General features: G+C 46.6%; 2 protein-coding genes across 2 annotated transcripts; one reads left to right on the plus strand and one right to left on the minus strand.

Annotated features, from left to right (window-relative positions):
* Window positions 1–5,138: 5,138 nt before the first annotated feature.
* On the minus strand, window positions 5,139–13,364 carry dxo (decapping exoribonuclease; the record flags this gene model as incomplete). The annotated part of the gene is made up of 6 exons (XM_080523598.1): window positions 12,977–13,364; window positions 8,254–8,480; window positions 7,503–7,722; window positions 6,761–6,896; window positions 6,034–6,128; window positions 5,139–5,301 (listed from the first exon to the last, which is right to left on the minus strand). Exons 1-6 carry the CDS (start codon window positions 13,234–13,236, stop codon window positions 5,139–5,141), a joined length of 1,101 nt encoding a protein of 366 aa, XP_080379724.1. The 5' UTR covers window positions 13,237–13,364.
* A 1,920-nt stretch (window positions 13,365–15,284) lies between these two features.
* On the plus strand, window positions 15,285–19,667 carry LOC308151181 (inactive serine/threonine-protein kinase 19-like). The gene is made up of 7 exons (XM_080524006.1): window positions 15,285–15,394; window positions 15,727–15,825; window positions 16,066–16,211; window positions 17,218–17,453; window positions 17,899–17,996; window positions 18,555–18,702; window positions 18,901–19,667. The coding sequence occupies exons 2-7, from the start codon at window positions 15,729–15,731 to the stop codon at window positions 18,944–18,946; spliced, it is 771 nt and encodes a 256-aa protein (XP_080380132.1). The 5' UTR covers window positions 15,285–15,394; window positions 15,727–15,728; the 3' UTR covers window positions 18,947–19,667.
* Window positions 19,668–19,910: the final 243 nt, after the last annotated feature.

The following is a 19,910-nucleotide window of genomic DNA, read 5'->3' on the forward strand; positions in this document are numbered from 1 at the left end:
ACGGGTCAGAAGTGGTTCTGACCAAGAACTCAAGGCTGTAACTAGGGCCCGGAGGTTTTCCTGGTTACAACCTGGTGGTCAGGAAAAAAAAAACTCTCTCTACATCCGGTACATTACCAGTATTAGATTAGATTAGAGTCAACTTTATTGTCATTGCACAGAGTACAAGCACTGAGACAATGAAATGTAGTTTGGCATCTAACCAGAGCAAATAGTGGCATAGTGTAAAAAACATGATAATGTAAACAGTGCAAGGTATTACAGTATGAGGTATTACAGTGAATCTAAATGAATTACTATAAAGTGAATATACATGAGATGAATATCAATATGACATGTACAGTTAAGATAAGATAGGCTGTGTACAGTATGATAAACACATCTTCACCTGAAATGAAACAACACAAGCGTATCATGTTTCTATGCCTGTGTGTTAATAGTATCTTGTATTGCCTTTGACTTAATTAAGCCAGTGAACCATTCCTCATGTATGTCTTAACGTTTTAATTCTGAACATAACCAAGAGTTACTCTGTGAAGTGTAAGTTTTTAAGAGCATATGTTGATGGTTTACCACGAGGTCTTAACTTTGAGAGATGTCAGCGAGACAAAAAACTAATTCCATTTACTGTAACTCTTGGTTATTATGTCTTAACATTTTTAATTCTGAATATAACCAAGAGTTACTCTTAGAAGTGTACGTTTTTAAGAGCATATGTTGATGGTTTACCACAAGGTCTTAACTTTGAGAGATGTCAGTTTACCACGAGGTCTTAACTTTGAGAGATGTCAGTTTACCACGAGGTCTTAACTTTGAGAGATGTCAGTTTACCACGAGGTCTTAACTTTGAGAGATGTCAGCGAGACAAACAACTAATTCCGTTTGCTGAGTGTGTCAGTATTAAACCTTAAATATGTTTTACACAACGAGTAAAATCAATGTTGGTTTTTACCTCTTTGCTGCTTGGTAGATGGAGAAATAGACAGTGGGTCGGATCAAAACATTACTATGTTTAATACAGAATAGAAAAATATGCTCATCAGGTAAATACAGTATATGTAGTGCCTGGCATAGTGGCATTTAAAACAATCTAAAACACAAACATGTATTTTTTCCCATGATAAACAGAAAAGACCTGGGGGGTATTCCATCAATGTCGCTAAAGGACAATCCAGGCTTATTTTTTATAAATCTCGTGAGATTTAGAAGAAAAAAATCCAGCTCTCTCGCAAGACAAAAAAAAGAAAAATAAGCTTGGGTTTTCCTTTAGCGACGTTGATGGAATACCCCCCAGTTCATGAAATAGATTTGGTCTTTACGACACAGACCACCAATAGGGTTGATGCTGTTGATGAAAAATGAACAGGCTAGAGAACTCAATAAATGTAGCGTGTTTTGGGGGCGAATTGAACAACAGCATCAAGACATTGTCATTGTTAGTAATTCGAATAATCTGCCTAATAATAATAATATACGCCATTTAGCTGACGCTTTTATCCAAAGCGACTAACATTGCAGTGAGGGCATACATTTTTCTGCATATACGGTCCCAGTGGGAATCGAACCCCCAACCGAAGCGTTGTTAGCGCCACGCTCTACCAACTGAGCCCAGAGGACCAACATCCTGCGTAGCCATAACTCTCCCCCACATCTTCCTATCCTTCCCTAATCCCTAGTCATCTAGACTCAGTAACCATCCAGATAAAGATGCCTAGCTACCTGCCTTGTGCCAAGTGCCTCCTTAACTAAGAACTACAGACTCCGATAAGACGTCTTAACTTCTTCTGACACTCTTCTAAAGACAGGTGACACACATCAAGCGCAGCATGACGTCTGGTCGTTATGCCGTCTGAGTTTATGACGTTACGTTGTGAAACAGGGAGGGGTCGGTGAGTTGCCTCTATAGTAACGACGGTCGACTTCCTCTTCCTGTTCGAGGTGGAGTACGGCTGTGTTCCAAACCGCTTTCTTGCGCTCTACCTAGAGCCTACACCAAGTGCAGATGTGCTCTACCTAGAGCCTACACCAAGTGCAGATGCGCTCTACCTAGAGCCTCCACCAAGTGCAGATGCGCTCTACCTAGAGCCTACACCAAGTGCAGATGTGCTCTACCTAGAGCCTACACCAAGTGCAGATGCGCTCTACCTAGAGCCTCCACCAAGTGCAGATGCGCTCTACCTAGAGCCTACACCAAGTGCAGATGCGCTCTACCTAGAGCCTCCACCAAGTGCAGATGTGTTCTGTCTAGAGCCTCCACCAAGTGCAGATGTGCTCTACCTAGAGCCTCCACCAAGTGCAGATGTGCTCTACCTAGAGCCTCCACCAAGTGCAGATGATGTGTTCTGTCTAGAGCCTACACCAAGTGCAGATGTGCTCTAGATAGAGCAGCAAGAAAGCGTTTTGGATGGCGGCCTGACTCAAGCCTGTGACGTATGGTGTGATGATGAGCGGTGCCATGGCGTTCTGTGGCGGGGAGGACTGTTTTCAGAAGCAGTTTTGTAGACTGTATGTACCTTCATCCCTGGTGCTTCGTCATCCTCACTTAACTAATGTCCTGCTTCTCAGACATCAGGGGGGGAGGGGGGTATTCCATCAACAACGCTAAAGGAAGATCCAGGCTTATTTTTGATAAATCTCTATCAAAAATAAGACCAGAGTTTCCTTGGGAATTAACCCCCTCAGGGTTCATTTAATTCCATTTTTCCGTGGCCACAGACTGGTTGAAACTGGTCTGGTCTTGTCCTGTGAACGGGCTGACTCACTAGGGTGCGATCGCTCACCCACTCAGAGAGCACCGAGATTGAAATGGAACAAAACAGAATAATCCACGGTGGATTACGCTACTGTGTCCTGTGTCTGGGTTTCCCACGCAACCGATCTGAAAGGTTTGCACCGTGTTGAGTCGGCTCCATTTTGTTAAGATCAACATTCGTTTATTCTTTTATCGTTTACCTCAATTTCAGTACCTTGTACAATGGAGGGAGGGAGGGGGGGGGGGGGATCAAATCGTCATGGCACGTTCGCAGTCTGTTCACTGAATGAGCGGTTTACATAATTACAGAAATACTCTGGTTAAAACTTCTGATGCAACAGTGATATTCTTACTTGAAGCCCTCCCCTCCTTATGACTTACAGTGCAGTGGATACTGTATGTGTTTTTTTTTTTTTTTTTGTATGTAACAAAGTTTGTTTAATGACAACAATTTAATGAATGTACTGATTAATTCGTCCTGGGCATGGTAACTTCTTATTGATAAAAGCCTGGGGATTTAATAAAGAGTTTGTTTGAGGGAAAATTACAAAAAGAAAGTCGTCATGGTGTTTTTATTGCTCAACAATTTCAGACCTGACAATTATTTCGGACAAACATACACACAATCACATTGTGACATCATTCCCATTCTTGTACACAAATAAAAAGACAGACAAACAATCGTTTAAAAAAAAAGGCTATGCATCTTTTCGATTAGAAAAAAGGTTTCAGTTTCAGTTCAGGTTTCGGCTCAGCGGCTGTACACACACTCTGTTGATCCAGACCTGTGTGTACATGTGTCTGTGTGTCCGTGTGTGTGTGTGTGTGTGTGTGTGTGTCTTGCTGAAGTCCAAACTGATCTACGACCTGATCTGCATGTCCTTGATTCAACAGGGGGGGTAAATGGTGGGTGTTTCTCATTCATTATAATACGCCATTTAGCTGACACCTTCTGTCCAAAGCCGACTTACAGTGAGTGCATACATTTGTCAGTACATACTGTCCCGGCGGGCGGGAATCCCGAACCCACAACCTAAGCGTTGTTAGCGCCATGCTCTACCAACTGAGTCACAGAGGACCGTTCTCTTCATCTTGGGGCGTGGCATGGTGGTGGTGGTGGGGGTGCTCTACATCAGGTCTGAGGGGGGGGATGGGGGTGCTCTAGGTCAGGTCTGAGGGGGGGGGGATGGGGGTGCTCTATATCAGGTCTGAGGGGGGGGGTGGGGGTGCTCTATATCAGGTCTGAGGGGGGGGGTGGGGGTGCTCTATATCAGGTCTGAGGGAGGATGGGGGTGCTCTATATCAGGTCTGAGGGGGGGGATGGGGGTGCTCTAGGTCAGGTCTGAGGGGGGGATGGGGGTGCTCTACATCAGGTCTGAGAGGGGATGGGGGTGCTCTATATCAGGTCTGAGGGGGGGATGGGGGTGCTCTATATCAGGTCTGAGGGGGGGGTGGGGGTGCTCTATATCAGGTCTGAGGGGGGGGATGGGGGTGCTCTATATCAGGTCTGAGGGGGGGGATGGGGGTGCTCTATATCAGGTCTGAGGGGGGGATGGGGGTGCTCTACATCAGGTCTGAGGGGGGGATGGGGGTGCTCTATATCAGGTCTGAGGGGGGAGGATGGGGGTGCTCTACATCAGGTCTGAGGGGGGGGATGGGGGTGCTCTAGGTCAGGTCTGAGGGGGGGGATGGGGGTGCTCTATATCAGGTCTGAGGGGGGGGGGATGGGGGTGCTCTATATCAGGTCTGAGGGGGGGGGGATGGGGGTGCTCTAGGTCAGGTCTGAGGGGGGGGGTGGGGGTGCTCTACATCAGGTCTGAGGGGGGGATGGGGGTGCTCTATATCAGGTCTGAGGGGGGAGGATGGGGGTGCTCTACATCAGGTCTGAGGGGGGGGGATGGGGGTGCTCTATATCAGGTCTGAGGGGGGGGATGGGGGTGCTCTATATCAGGTCTGAGGGGGGGGATGGGGGTGCTCTACATCAGGTCTGAGGGGGGGATGGGGGTGCTCTATATCAGGTCTGAGGGGGGGATGGGGGTGCTCTACATCAGGTCTAAGGGGGGAGGATGGGGGTGCTCTACATCAGGTCTGAGGGGGGGGGATGGGGGTGCTCTACATCAGGTCTGAGGGGGGGGGATGGGGGTGCTCTATATCAGGTCTGAGGGGGGAGGATGGGGGTGCTCTATATCAGGTCTGAGGGGAGGATGGGGGTGCTTTATATCAGGTCTGAGGGGAGGATGGGGGTGCTCTATATCAGGTCTGAGGGGGGGGGGTGCTCTATATCAGGTCTGAGGGGGGGATGGGGGTGCTCTATATCAGGTCTGAGGAGGGGGTGTGTGTCAGGGGTTGTCTACTGCATCAGGTCTGGGGGGGGGGGTGTTCTAGGTCAGGTCTGAGCAGGGGGGGGGGGTGTGTCGTGGCTGCTGGAGCTGCTGCTGCTGGAGGTGATGTCCCTGACGTACCAGTCTGGCAGGAAGCTGTACTGAGAGTCCCTGTGGACGGAGTACGTCACCTCTCTGTGGGGCTCCCAGGAGAACAGGTACACCACCCTGGAGGGAGGGAGGGAGAGGGAGAGGGGGAGAGAGAGAGAGAGAGGGGGAGACAGAGAGAGAGAGAGAGAGAGAGAGAGAGAGACACACACACACACCTGTTAGTCAGAGAGAGGGGAGTTTACCGAGGAAACTCTTCAGTGCTCGTAAACCGAGGGTTCATATTTCAAGTTGTATCGTTACGTCACATTACACAAGTGTCAGAGAGTAATGCTACTTCATTCATTATCCTTGCTACATCCTAATGTTGATGATGATTGCTGTAGAACTGGTCTGCCTTTCGTTGCGTTGTTTAATTGCAGGGTTCGACAGTAACACTGTTTTACTTGCCCGGAGCAAGTAAAACATTCGCGGGGTTTGTTGGCGCGAGCCCGACGACGCTGCTAGATCCTGGATATTTTTACCTCTGTGCAGGAAGAACAACAGACCAGACTAGACTAGATGATCGTGAGTGAAGATATTATCAAAGTGTACGGGCGATCGACAGGCGCGTACGCTTTGATAATATCTTCACTCACGATCATCTAGTCTGGTCTGGCGCCTGCGCTGTCTGTTGTTCTTCCTGCACACCGGTAAAAATATCCAGGATCCAGCAGCGTCGTCGGGCTCGCGCCAACAAACCCCGCGAATGTTTTACTTGCTCCGGGCAAGTAAAACAGTGTTACTGTCGAACCCTGAATTGTATTCAACGTAACGACAAATGACCAAGACTTCAGTGATCTGAACCCTCACCTGGGGTCGTCCTCTCTGACCACGCTCTTCACGAAGGACAGGAAGTCACTGCAGAAGTTCATACACACGGTCGGCTTCCAGCAGTTGAATTCATTCTGCCGGGGAGAGAGACGAGAGAGAGAGAACACAAAGGGATTAGGAATCCTTCTTTTATTTGTATATAACCTTCAGAGGTTAGAGAGGCCGGCTAACAAGAGGGAGCTGCATGATCCCCGCCTCAAGAGGGAGCTGCATGTGCCCTTGAGCAAGGCACTTAACCCCTAATTGCTCCAGGGTCGCCGACTATAATAATAATAATAATAATAATAACAATAATAATAATAATACATTAGACCTAAATAGAGCTTTTCTAGACACTCGAAGACGCTTGACAAACTGAAAAGATCAGAGTAGTAATAAAAAATAAACAAAAGAAATACAAAATAAAAAAGTATAATGAAGGTAGTGCTGGGGACACGTGGGAAGGGGACTAGGGCTGACCCTGCGCCTAGAGCAGAAAATACCACAATCCAACAACTGACTGACAAGTTGGAGAAAGAAAATCAGAGAAAACCTGGACCTTACTTACAGGGTTCCCACACCTTCTGGAACATCAGATTCAAGCACTTTTCAAGGACTTTCAAGACTCTATTTTCAAAAATAAAAAAAATGATTTTTTTTCCCCCCCCCTCAAATTCACAAACTTCCAAGGATTTCAAGGGTTTCCTGTGGAACCCTGCTCACTTACCTTGATGAGCTGAGACATCTTGGAGATGTGGAAGGTCTCGACGGACACCACCACCCCGTCATGGTCCCGGAAGCCAGCCACGATCCTGGGCACCCCGGGGAGGAAGGACTGGGCCCACCACTTCAGCAACTTGAACCTGGAGGAAGCACATGTCACATGTCACACGTTGGCCATCGATAGGTCCCTGGCTTTTATAGTTTTTAGTCCTTTTATCTTCTCTCTTTTTAAATTGTTTTCATATCTTGTATTGTGTTGCATTTTATCTAGTATTCCTGCACTTAACCTGTTTTATATTTGTGCTCCTTTATTTGCTCCCCGCCTGTGAAGCACTTTGGTTCAGCTGCTGCTGCATGTAAATGTGCTATATAAATAAAGTTGACTTGACATGACATGTAAATGGTGAACGGACTGCACTTATATAGCGCCTTTATCCAAAGCGCTTTACAACGTTCTCTCATTCACCCATTCGCACACACATTCACACACCAATGGCGGCCAAGCTACCATGCAAGGCGCCGGCCCGCTCACTGGGAGCAATTTGGGGTTCAGTGTCTTGCCCAAGGACACTTCGACATGTGGCCAGCGGGGGCTCGAACCGCCGATCTGCCAACCTTGCGATCATTAGACGGCGGCTCTCCCTCCTGCCCCACAGCCGCATGTCTGAATAAAGCACATGTCTGAATGACATGGGGGAGGGGGCAGCAGCACTTCTGTACGTGCTGTAGGTTAGCTGAGCCGTTACCTGTGGAAGTTGCTGCGTTGTTTGGGGTTGCAGATCTCGGCGGAGGTCTTCAGCTCGATGTAGCAGGCCGGAGGGCTTGCGGCCTTGGGGTCTTTATCCCGGCAGTCCACCTCGCCGGAGAAGAGCAGTCTGTGCTCGGCTAGTCGGGTCTGGACCACGGTGCAGAAGGCCTCGTTGGTGTTCACCACGCCGCCGGGGTCGGGGAGACTTCGCACGTCGTCTGAACAAAACAAAACAAGCGTGTTACTGGGAAGGTGATCAACGTGTCTGGAACTGGGAAGTAATCAGGGTTCCCACACCTTCTGAAACATCAGATTCAAGCACCTTTCAAGGACTTTCAAGACTCAATTCCCTCAAATTCAAGGACCCATCAATGAGAATTTATATAATAGGAACTATCCGCTCACAGACAACAATTAAAAAGAGAGGCTTGAATGTGTGAACACTAGATGGTCTCTTGCCTTCTCTACCACAGCACAGCAAAACAATATATTGTGAAATTTGTGTGAAGTTAAGCAATACAGAGACTTATTTACTAGTTGACGAGCTAAGTATTTTTTTTAATATATATATTTTTAAAAATTGAGAGAGAGAGAGAGAGAGAGGGGAATTCAAGCACTTTCAATGACCCATGATGTCTACTTTCAAAAACCTTTGAGACCTTGATTTTTTTTTCTCAAGTTCACAAACTTTCAAGGATTTCAAGGACCCGTGGGAGCCCTGTATCATCCTCCTCTCCTCCTCCACCCACCTGCGCAGGTGTACTGCTCGAACTTGTATCCCCAGTACATCATCTCCGCGTGCCTCTCGGTGCGGTCCTCCCGGTCCCGCCGCGCCGCCTCCGTCTCCACCTCGCTGACGTACAGCGTGCCGCCCAGCCGGGTCACGGCCAGCATCCAGCCCTCCCGCGTCTCGTAGGGCGTGGTCAGCAGCTTGGTCAGGTGACCCCGCCACGTCACCACGTCCACACCTAACGGACTGAGAGGAGGAGGAGGAGGAGGAAGAGGAGAAGGAGGAGGATGGGGAGGAGGAGGAGGAGGAGGGGGAGGAGGAGGAGGAGGGGGGGGAGGAGGAGGAAGAGGAGAAGGAGGAGGAGGGAGGAGGAGGAAGAGGAGGAGGAGGAGGAAGAGGAGAAGGAGGAGGAGGAGGGGGAGGAGGAGGGGAGGAGGAGGAGGAGGAGGAAGAGGAGGGGGAGGAGGTGGAGAAGGAGGAGGAGGAAGAGGAGGGGGAGGAGGAGGAGGAAGAGGAGGAGGAGGAGGAGGGGGAGGAGGAGGAGGAGGAGGAAGAGGAGGAGGAGGAGGGGGAGGAGGAGGGGGAGGAGGAGGTGGAGGAGGAGGAGGGGGAGGAGGAGGAGGAGGAGGAGGAGGAGGAGGAGGAGAGGGCCGTTAAAGACAGGACACAAAAGGGCTTTTCCTTGGTCCAGACCCAACTAGCCGAGCACCTAACGGACTGAGAGGAGGAGGAGGAGAGGGGGATCTAAGACTAACACGCGTTGGACAGACGAGATGAGGTAACAGGAGGTGAACTGTAGCGAGATTCGGGGCCAACAGCTCACACAGCACTGACCAGAGAACAGCCCTCTGGTGTTGCACCCACATGAAAGATGAAAGGCATTCCAACAGACAGACAGACAGACAGACAGACAGACAAACAGACAGACAGATACTTATTGATCCCAGGGGTGAAATGAGTGTGTTTCCGCCACGAGCGACACATAATCGCACAGGACAAAGATACAAAGTACACAAACACACAGTATGAAAGTATGACAGGCTGTGTGCACTGTGCAGTGGATGAAAAAGTGATCTACATACATACATGCACGCACGCACGCACGCATGCACATACATACATACAGTGGGGCAAAAAAGTATTTAGTCAGCCACCAATCGTGCATGTTCTCCCACTTAAAAAGATGAGAGAGGCCTGTAATTTTCATCATAGGTACACTTCAACTATGAGAGACAAAATGAGAAAAAATATCCAGAAAATCACATTGTCTGATTTCTAAAGAATTTATTTGCAAATTATGGTGGAAAATAAGTATTTGGTCAATAACAAAAGTTCATCTCAATACTTTGTTATATACCCTTTGTTGGCAATGACAGGGGTCAAACGTCAAACCTCTGTCCTCCACTCGTTACCTGTACTAATGGCATCTGTTTGAACTCGTTATCAGTATAAAAGACACCTGTCCACAACCTCAAACAGTCACACTCCAAACTCCACTATGGCCAAGACCAAAGAGCTGTCAAAGGACACCAGAAACAAAATTGTAGACCTGCACCAGGCTGGGAAGACTGAATCTGCAATAGGTAAGCAGCTTGGTGTGAAGAAATCAACTGTGGGAGCAATTATTAGCAAATGGAAGACATACAAGACCACTGATAATCTCCCTCGATATGGGGCTCCACTCCACGCAAGATCTCACCCCGTGGGGTCAAAATGATCACAAGAACGGTGAGCAAAAATCCCAGAACCACACAGGGGGACCTAGTGAATGACCTGCAGAGAGCTGGGACCAAAGTAACAAAGGCTACCATCAGTAACACACTACGCCGCCAGGGACTCAAATCCTGCAGTGCCAGACGTGTCCCCCTGCTTAAGCCAGTACATGTCCAGGCCAGGGTTTCCGTTAACCGGTAATTACCGGTCTTTGTCCGGTAACATTTGTTGAAGTCCGACAAATTGAAAACTCGTCGGACATAATGTCCGGTGAAAATAATTCCCTCTAAGCACAATTTGAATACAATTCGCTAAAGTTCACATTTTGTATTCAAATTGGCTTCGGGCCACCATTTTCAGCTGAGCACCAAACACACACACACTCACTCATACACACACAACACTGCCCGAGAGAGAAGGACCCGCCCCCTTTAGTTAGCCTATAGGCTAACTAAAGGGGGCGGGTCCTTCTCTCTCGGGCAGTGTTGTGTGTGTATGAGTGTGTGTGTGTTTGGTGCTCAGCTGAAAATGGTGGCCCGAAGCGGAGCGCCTTAACTTTATCGCACAATAACAAGGATAACAAACGAAACGGACAACATTTACACTAAGATGGAGACAAACTTCAGCGATATGATCTAACAGCCGGTCTTCAGGACGACATACAGACCCGTATGAGCTTACAGGGCTATCCCCTATCTATCTGAGAAAAGGCATAGGCCGGCTGTAACATCGAACGGAAATTAGCCTATACGCATTGCAAGTTAATTTAAAGCCTATTTATTTTCAAAGAGTTTTATTCTATTTTATTTTATCTGATAAAAGGCATATGAACGGAAATTAGGCTAGCCGTGTCACGCCAGAAGCCTACATGCTTGCACTGTTCAATAAAATGTTATACATCTAGACATTGTGGTATTTCTTTATATACATATCCCAGCCTGCCTATCAATTGTTTCTCAATAAACAGTTATGTTCTCCTCATTGTCATACTCCCGAGTCCGATTAAGTATGATTTGACAGGCAGCTAAACGAAATGCCTTCCCAACCAGCGAGACCTGGGGGGTATTCCATCAACGTCGCTAAAGGAAAATCTAGGCTTATTTTGACAAGTCTCGCAAGATCTATCAAGATATGCCTGGATCTTTTTAAGAGTCTCGCGAGACTTAACGAAATAAGCCTAGATTTTCCTTTAGCGACGTTGATGGAACACCCCCCTGGTTATAGAAATGACGTTGTTTTATTGATTAAAAAAAAGGGTAAAACTGGAAAGAGAAAATAGAAAACTCACATTAATCCCAAACAATTTAACAAACTTCAGTTAACGTAATGTGGAGTCCGTTCATTGATCGATGCTGTCTGTTCAGTTCCCAGTGAGGCGCCCGTTCAGCGCTGGACATAATGGCATAGCGCGCATGCGAATCATGTTATATTATTATATATTATATAGCTCGCATCTAATCGTATCGGATGAGAAATAGACATTAAATGGCATATATAGGCCGCTACACAACAGTAATCACTGCGACAAACAGCTATATTATATTTTAATATGATGACCGGAATATATCACGTTTGTCCGGTAAATCGAAATCTTCCCGGACACGATGTCCGGCGGCAATTTTTTCTAACGGAAACCCTGGTCCAGGCCCGTCTGAAGTTTGCTAGAGAGCATTTGGATGATCCAGAAGAGGATTGGGAGAATGTCATATGGTCAGATGAAACCAAAATAGAACTTTTTGGTAAAAACTCAACTCGTCGTGTTTGGAGGAGAAAGAATGCTGAGTTGCATCCAAAGAACACCATACCTACTGTGAAGCATGGGGGTGGACACATCATGCTTTGGGGCTGTTTTTCTGCAAAGGGACCAGGACGACTGATCCGTGTAAAGGAAAGAATGAATGGGGCCATGTATCGTGATATTTAAGAAGATATAAGAAGATGAAACGTGGCTGGGTCTTTCAGCATGACAATGATCCCAAACACACCACATGGGCAACGAAGGAGTGTCTTCATAAGAAGCATTTCAAGGTCCTGGAGTGGCCTGGCCAGTCTCCAGATCTCAACCCCATAGAAAATCTTTGGAGGGAGTTGAAAGTCTGTGTTGCCCAGCGACAGCCCCAAAACATCACTGCTCTAGAGGAGATCTGCATGGAGGAATGGGCCAAAATACCAGCAACAGTGTGTGAAAACCTTGTGAAGACTTACAGAAAACGTTTGACCCCTGTCATTGCCAACAAAGGGTATATAACAAAGTATTGAGATGAACTTTTGTTATTGACCAAATACTTATTTTCCACCATAATTTGCAAATAAATTCTTTAGAAATCAGACGATGTGATTTTCTGGATTTTTTTTCCTCATTTTGTCTCTCATAGTTGAAGTGTACCTATGATGAAAATTACACGCCTCTCTCATCTTTTTAAGTGGGAGAACTTGCACAATTGGTGGCTGACTAAATACTTTTTTGCCCCACTGTACATACATACATACAGTGTGTGTGATAAGTTAATAGGTTAGAATGAGGGCAGAGGGCAGAGGGGAATTGAACAAGACAGGCCCAACTGCTTCGAGCTGAAACTACCGGTCAAATACACCGATCCAATTCAAAATCCTACTCACCACTGACAAAGCCATCAACAATCTGGCCCCCTCCTACCTTGCCGACCTCGTCCCCCTCCACACCCCCTCCCGTTGCCTCAGGTGACGTCTGACGACCAAACCACCCTCAAGACCACCGGGACCAAGCTCCGGACCTGGGGGTGATAGGGCCTTTTCAGCCGCAGCCCCGTCCCTCTGGAACGCCCTCCCCGACCACATCAGACAGGCCAACACCCTCCCAACATTCAAACAGGCCCTCAAAACCCACCTCTTCAAGCTCGCCTTCACCAGTTAACCCTCTCCCCCTCTCCCCTTCCCACGTGTCCCCAGCACTACCTCAATTAGTCCCCTATACTTTCTTTTATTTATTTTTTGTTTCTTTTTATTATTACTACTCAATCTCCTCGGTTCAGTTATTATTATGCCGTTACCATGCCGACGACGAGGCCGCCGCCGCCTCCCGGGACTGCAGCTTGGCCTTGTTGGCCAGGATCCACCTCAGGACGTGGTCCAGCTTCTCCTTGACCCCGTCGTCCCGCTTGACGAAGCGGTCCCGGTAGCCGTCCCGCAGGTCAAAGTTCGGACACGCCTTCTCGGGCTCCACGTAGTAGCGCAGCTGCCGCGCGTCGTTGAAGAACCTGCGCTCAGCGTCCAGGGAGAAGCTGCCCACCTCCACGGGCTGCTTGTACATGGGGAAGTCCCTCTCGTACAGCTGCTTCTGCGTGCTCAGCGTCTGGGAGGCCGTGGGCGGCGGCGTGAGGGAAGGGCCACCCGCGTGGTGGTGACTCGACCGGAAGCGTTTGTGCTGGAAGTGACCTCCTCCTCCTCCTCCTCCTCCTCCTCCTCCTCCTCCACCACCGCCGCCGTCATCCCTCTCTCTGGTGTCCTGATGCTGGGGTCTGTGACGGTGACGTTGGTCCATGGCTACCTGTGGAGGGACGCAAACACTTAGATATAATATCATTGATATGTGTATAGACGGGCGGTCCAGTGGTCTAGCACCGCAGTCTACAGTGCACACATATGCCCATGTCGAATCCGGCCCATGCCCTGCTGACATGCCCACTCTCTCTCCCTTCTTCTCCTTACTTTCCTGTCTGTCTTCACTGTATCTGTCCAATACAATGAAAAATATGAGTGGGACTGCCCCACTCAGAAAAATTACTTTAAAAAAGAAAAGACAGACAGACAGACAGACAGACAGACAGACAGACAGACAGACATGTAGATAGATAGATAGATAGACAGACAGATAGATATGTAGACAGATAGATAGATAGCCTAGATAGATAGATAGATAGATAGACAGACAGATATATATGTAGATAGATAGACAGACAGACATGTAGATAGATAGACAGACATGTAGATAGATAGACAGACAGATATATATGTAGATAGATAGACAGACAGACATGTAGATAGATAGACAGACAGATATATATGTAGATAGATAGACAGACAGATATATATGTAGATAGATAGACAGATAGATATGTAGATATATAGACAGACAGACAAACAGATAGATAGACGGATGCATAGATAGATAGATAGATAGATATGTAGATAGATAGACAGACAGACAGACAGGTAGACAAACAGATGCAGATAGATAGGTACTGTATTGATCCCTGAGATGAAATGAAGGCGTTACAGCAGCTCACATCACAGAAAACAACAAAATAAAGTGACAGAACAGAATAATACAATGAAATAGACATTTATTATATTATTTAAATAACATAAACATTCTATACAGTATGAACAGTGCAGTGTGATTCAACATCCCCCAGCCTGACTCTGATCACCCCGATTGAAGGAGCCAGAGGAGGGGTGGTACAGTGTTACTGTGGGAGGTGGGGAAGATCTCCTACAGCGCTGCTTAGGTGCAACATATTGAAAGAGTTAACGTGGAGTTTTGTGCGCTAAACTGGAGGCACTCCTTTCTCAGTACAAACTCCTGACCGACGCCGATCTGGAAGAACAGGAAAATGCTGTTTTTCGAATATCCAGTCTTTCTAGAAATTAGGACAACAAGTAAGTTTCGGGATTTAGGCCTAGTAGTACTAAAATCGTAGAAGAAGTAGTTGTCCTTTTGCCATGCTCACACTCACTAAGACCCCCCCCCTCTCTCTCTCTCTCTCTCTCTCTCTCTCTGTCTCTGTCTACAGGAGGAGAATGCAACCACGACCACGACCGCAACCACAACCACAACACAACCACGACCACAACGTGACATCTGATCAGTGGGAGGCAGCTGATCTTCATCCCAGCAGAGGTCTTATCAGGCTGAGCATGTCTGCAGAGCTAGCCTCTGGGCTGCTACCGCTAGCTGCTTCAGTGCATACTGAACTAAAGACTAACGACTCGCTATGCATGCTCGGTTAGTTAAAAGGCTTGCAAAACATGGAGCAATGCATGTTACGGTATGTTTGCTTAGGGTAGTGACTTTTGCATTCGGGTAAAAAGAGACGGAACGCGCTGCACAATATTGACTCACCTCGAGCTAAGCAGCTTGCAAGCGTATGACTACTTTCCCCGTCCAGGGTTGCCAGGTGGTATTGACAATTTCCAGCCTCACTACAGTGTGATCGAAAGTAGCCCATTCGACGGTAACCCGCCCCAATCTGGCAACCCTGGTCTGCGGGAATGTGCGTTGTTTCACCTCGACCAGCAGGGGGCGGTGAGGATGTAAACGCGGCCTTATCCCGTCGCCGTTCGGTTAGACTCCGCAGAAGAAGAACAACACATTCTGCTGTGGTTCAGTTGTTCAAGTTGTTCGGAGTCACACCAAGTCATTGATCTACTACTGAATGGTTTAGAAAGAGATGTTAACACAACGTCAGGTATGTTTAACATGTTCTATTGGCTAGTAAAGCAACTGTGCAGACGCAGAAAACCAACCCTAGGCTAGTTTAATTGTAACGTAGCTAGCTACGTCGTTAGTCTCATGCTAGCTCTGTACTGGAAGGTTTTATAAGATCAACAATGTTTGACTGTTGTTTTTATAAGATCAACACATGTTTGACTGTTGTTTTTATAAGATCAACACATGTTTGACTGTTGTTTTTATAAGATCAACACATGTTTGACTGTTTTATAAGATCAACACATGTTTGACTGTTTTATAAGATCAACACATGTTTGACTGTTGTTGTTCCCCCAACATCTCTGTAAGTTATGAACAGGAAAAGGGCACTGATTTCTGACACTTTCAAAGTGAAGAAACGAAGAATTGGAACTACAAAGCAATTCGGAGCTGTCAATGATGGAGATGGTATGGATATCAATAACTATTAGGTTATTATTACTAGCTAAGAGATACTCTCATGTGCCACGTTCAGATGCTTAATATCTCAATAACTCATTAATTATTGAATTATAGAATTACATTCTCAGCTTCCTGGTTATTGTTGTTGCTAAAGTGGACTTCTTTAAAAACAACAACAACAACAACTCAAACTAAACATGAACGTTTACGGTGTCTGTTGACTCCTGTGTCCATGTGTTCTTCCAGAGGGACCCGTCGACGTGAAAACCACCCTGCAGCAGCTGATGACTCTCTTCCCTCGGAAGCTCTTCAACGACACCATGCCTCAGATAGTCCTGAAACACCAGCTCTACAGTGTGCACAGCGACAGGACCATGGTGGACAGACAGCTGGTATGCCACAGGGAAACATTCCACCCTGAGAATGGTTCAAATTATTATTATTATTTTGTTTAAATATGTTTTTTGGGCATTTTTTAAATGTTATTGGGATAGAGACAGTAGAGATTGACAGGAAGGATGGGTGAGAGAGAGGAGGATAGAGACAGTAGAGATTGACGGGAAGGATGGGTGAGAGAGAGAGGAGGATAGAGACAGTAGAGATTGACAGGAAGGATGGGTGAGAGAGAGGAGGATAGATACAGTAGAGATTGACAGGAAGGATGGGTGAGAGAGAGGAGGATAGAGACAGTAGAGATTGACAGGAAGGATGGGTGAGAGAGAGGAGGATAGAGACAGAGATTGACAGGAAGGATGGGTGAGAGAGGAAGATAGAGACAGTAGAGACTGACAGGAAGGATGGGTGAGAGAGAGGAGGGGTGACATGCAGGATATGTCGGTGGCCGGAATCAAACCAGGGACCTTGCGATTGTGCGGTATGCGCGTTAGTGCGCTACGCATTTACATTACATTTTTGGCATTTTGCATTTTACATTTTTCAAATTTTTGGCATTTAGCAGACTCCTTAGTCCAAAGCGACTTACACTCAATACATTTGACTAAGCAAGTGAATCATCAATCCACCAGTCGTAGCAGGAAGAATAATCCAGCTCAGGCCCGGGGCCATTGGCAGTCTCTGTGATAACGATACACCACTAAGCGGACCTCAGATTGTGACGTTAGAATTATAAGGTTCTATCTCCATTTTTGTCAAAATTGAGTTTTTTTACATAATCTGATCCATTAAGTGTTTATTAATGCCTGTGTGGTGTTATTTTTAAAATGTTGAAATGTTTCAGTTAGTAATTACGGTAATAAAATACAAAGGTTCCATCTCACAAAACATAATGGAATGTAAAAACTTTGACACTCAATATCTCTGAACTACCCTAAACGGAGATAGAACCTTGTAATTCTAAGCTCACGAGATGTCGTTGTTTTTTGAACGCGTTTCTTTCAGAATGAACTGAGAGAACGGGGCGAGCTCCTGATGTTCCAGCTAGGCTTCGACTCGGACGCCTTCGGCCTGGTGTTCGCTGCGGACTACAAGGCCAAGGTCCTGGCCGGGGAGGAGGGCAGGGAGACCCTGGCCGCCGTGGAGAAGTTCCTGGAGAAAGCGCTGCCCTCGCGCACCGCCCTGAGCTTCAACAAAGACCTGATGCTGAAGGACTTCCGCTTCACAGACTCAGAGATAACGTATGGAGCAGTGAACCAGTGAAGGCCTCTCCGCTTTGTGCATGCAGCGTTTGCTTCTCTGTGTGTCAGAGCCCTTGTGTGAATAGATACATTGTGACTGTGTCTTTTTTGTTTTGTTTGTTTTTTTACAAACTACATTATTGTGTTGGACAGAGGTGGCAAATAATGCCCTGTGTTGTATCCTTTGAATGTAAGATTTGTTTATATGCATTCCTATTTTCTACCATTTTTCTATCACTGCTAATAATGACTCCTCTGTCATTCCCCCTGGGGATCAATCAAGTACCTGTCTGTCTATCTGTCTATCTATCTATCTATCTATCTATGTATCTATCTGCCTGTCTGTCTGTCTGCCTGCCTGCCTGTCTCTCTATCTTTCCCTCTCCCTCCCCACCCACTGTTTTCTACCGTTGCTAATGTGGACTCCTCCCTCTCTCCCCCCCAGGCAGCTTGTGAAGTCGGGGGTTCTGACCGTGAGAGACGCTGGCAGTTGGTGGCTCTCCATCCCCAACTCTGGCAAATTTACCAAATACCTCATACAGGGTAGGAGCCTCTCACACACTCACACTGAACCCAGTACGTCATACAGGGTAGGAGCCTCTCACACACTCACACTGAACCCAGTACATCATACAGGGTAGGAGCCTCTCACACACTAACACTGAAGCGTCTTTGAGTGTCTAGAAAAGTGCTATATAAGTCTAATGTATTATTATTATTATTTACTTAGCCCTTAACTCATTCAGTACCGAGGGTGAATAAAGTCGTCAACGTTATAGAGTGACCACAGACCACAGGTGACGTTTTTCACAAAAAAATGCTTAAATGATGGTGCTTAATTGTGTAGAAGCCAATCAGAGTGTTGTTGCTAGGTAAACACCACATAGAACACATAGAGCACTCTAGGTGGTGAGTGTTCCGGAAATTCTTCAAATGACAGTTGGTGAGTTGACAAACTGACAAACTACTGGAGGCGGTCTGCTGTCCAAATGACTTAAACAACTCTTGATTTTCCTCAGGAAAGTGGCTAATTAGCACGGCTCTGGTAATTGACTTGTTGTTTGTTTTTCCTCCCTCCCTCCCTCCTTCCTCCCGCCTCAGGTCGTAAAGCAGTGCTCGGCATGGTCAAGAAGTCCAAATATAACGAAGTCTTAAAGACCGAGCTGGAGGGCAGACGCACGACGGCGCAGGTTAAATTTGAAATGAAGTACCACGTCCACGACATCGTTGGCGCAGAGCTCGTAGAATGGTAAGACTGGTTATAAACCGAAGCTGTGTTTCATCGTGCGTTCTTGCGCTCTATTTAGAGCATCTCTGTACTTGGTATACGCTCTAGAGAGAGTGCAAGAGCACTTTTTAGAAGACAGCCGAACACTCTTGAATAAGTTGATTTAATGCATGCTGGGTAATTGTGTGGTTACTAAAAAAGAATTCTCTCTCTTTCTAGTATACCCACGACTTCTGGAACGTTATTACGATGTGTTGAAACCTGATTGTCCTGGACTGGCTGGCTGGCTGACTGGCTGACTGGCTGGCTGACTGGCTGGCTGGCTGGCTGGCTGACTGGCTGGCTGGCTGACTGGCTGACTGGCTGACTGGCTGACTGGCTGACTGGCTGACTGGCTGACTGGCTGACTGACTAACTGACTGGCTGACTGACTGGCTGACTGACTAACTGACTGGCTGACTGACTGGCTGACTGACTGACTGGCTGGCTGACTGACTATTGGAACATGGCCACAGAGGAACCTCTCAGAGATGTGCTCATGGGTGCCTAAATGAACTTGTGATAAATGTAATTTATTGCCTTCCATTTGAAAGAGGTTATGATTTAAAAAGAGTTTTCTTTTTGACAATTGTACAAAGTAAAACCTTGTGGGTTGAGGAAATGCCAATTGTGTAAAATAAGACCGTGAATCAGGTTTACTTATCTTTAATAAAGGTAACTAGTTGAAATTCATGTCCAGTGTCTCTTTTTATGGCATATACATATACACACATACTGTACGTATATTGTTAGTACTTAATTTTGAAGCACTTTCTACTATTTGTGATAATGTCTGTTCTTATTGTGTAGTTACCATTGCATAATGCAACTACAAAAATACCTGCTGATTTATGTGAACTACAGTGCCACCTCTTCAAATAAAACAAATGACTGTCAAATAATAGTTTTTCTGGATTTATGACCACGTTTTTGCCACAAACACTGAAGGTATCCTACTTTTAATTATGTGTTAGTATCAAATGTCAGCAGTCAGTGATAGTCACCCCAACAGACAGAATACAGCATGCATGTCAGATATACACCATGTGCATAACATTTGCAAAAAAAAAGGGCCAAAAATGACATCAACAAATCACTCAGTAAGTTGGAAAAAAAAAAAAAACCATACATGTAACAAGGGTAGGCGCAATAAGCCATGGCTTCAGCCTACACCTTTTTGGTCCTGGTGT

The sequence above is a fragment of the Nansenia antarctica genome, assembly GCF_963989245.1.
Source record: "Nansenia antarctica genome assembly, chromosome: 2".
Classification (NCBI taxonomy): Eukaryota; Metazoa; Chordata; class Actinopteri; order Argentiniformes; family Microstomatidae; genus Nansenia; species Nansenia antarctica.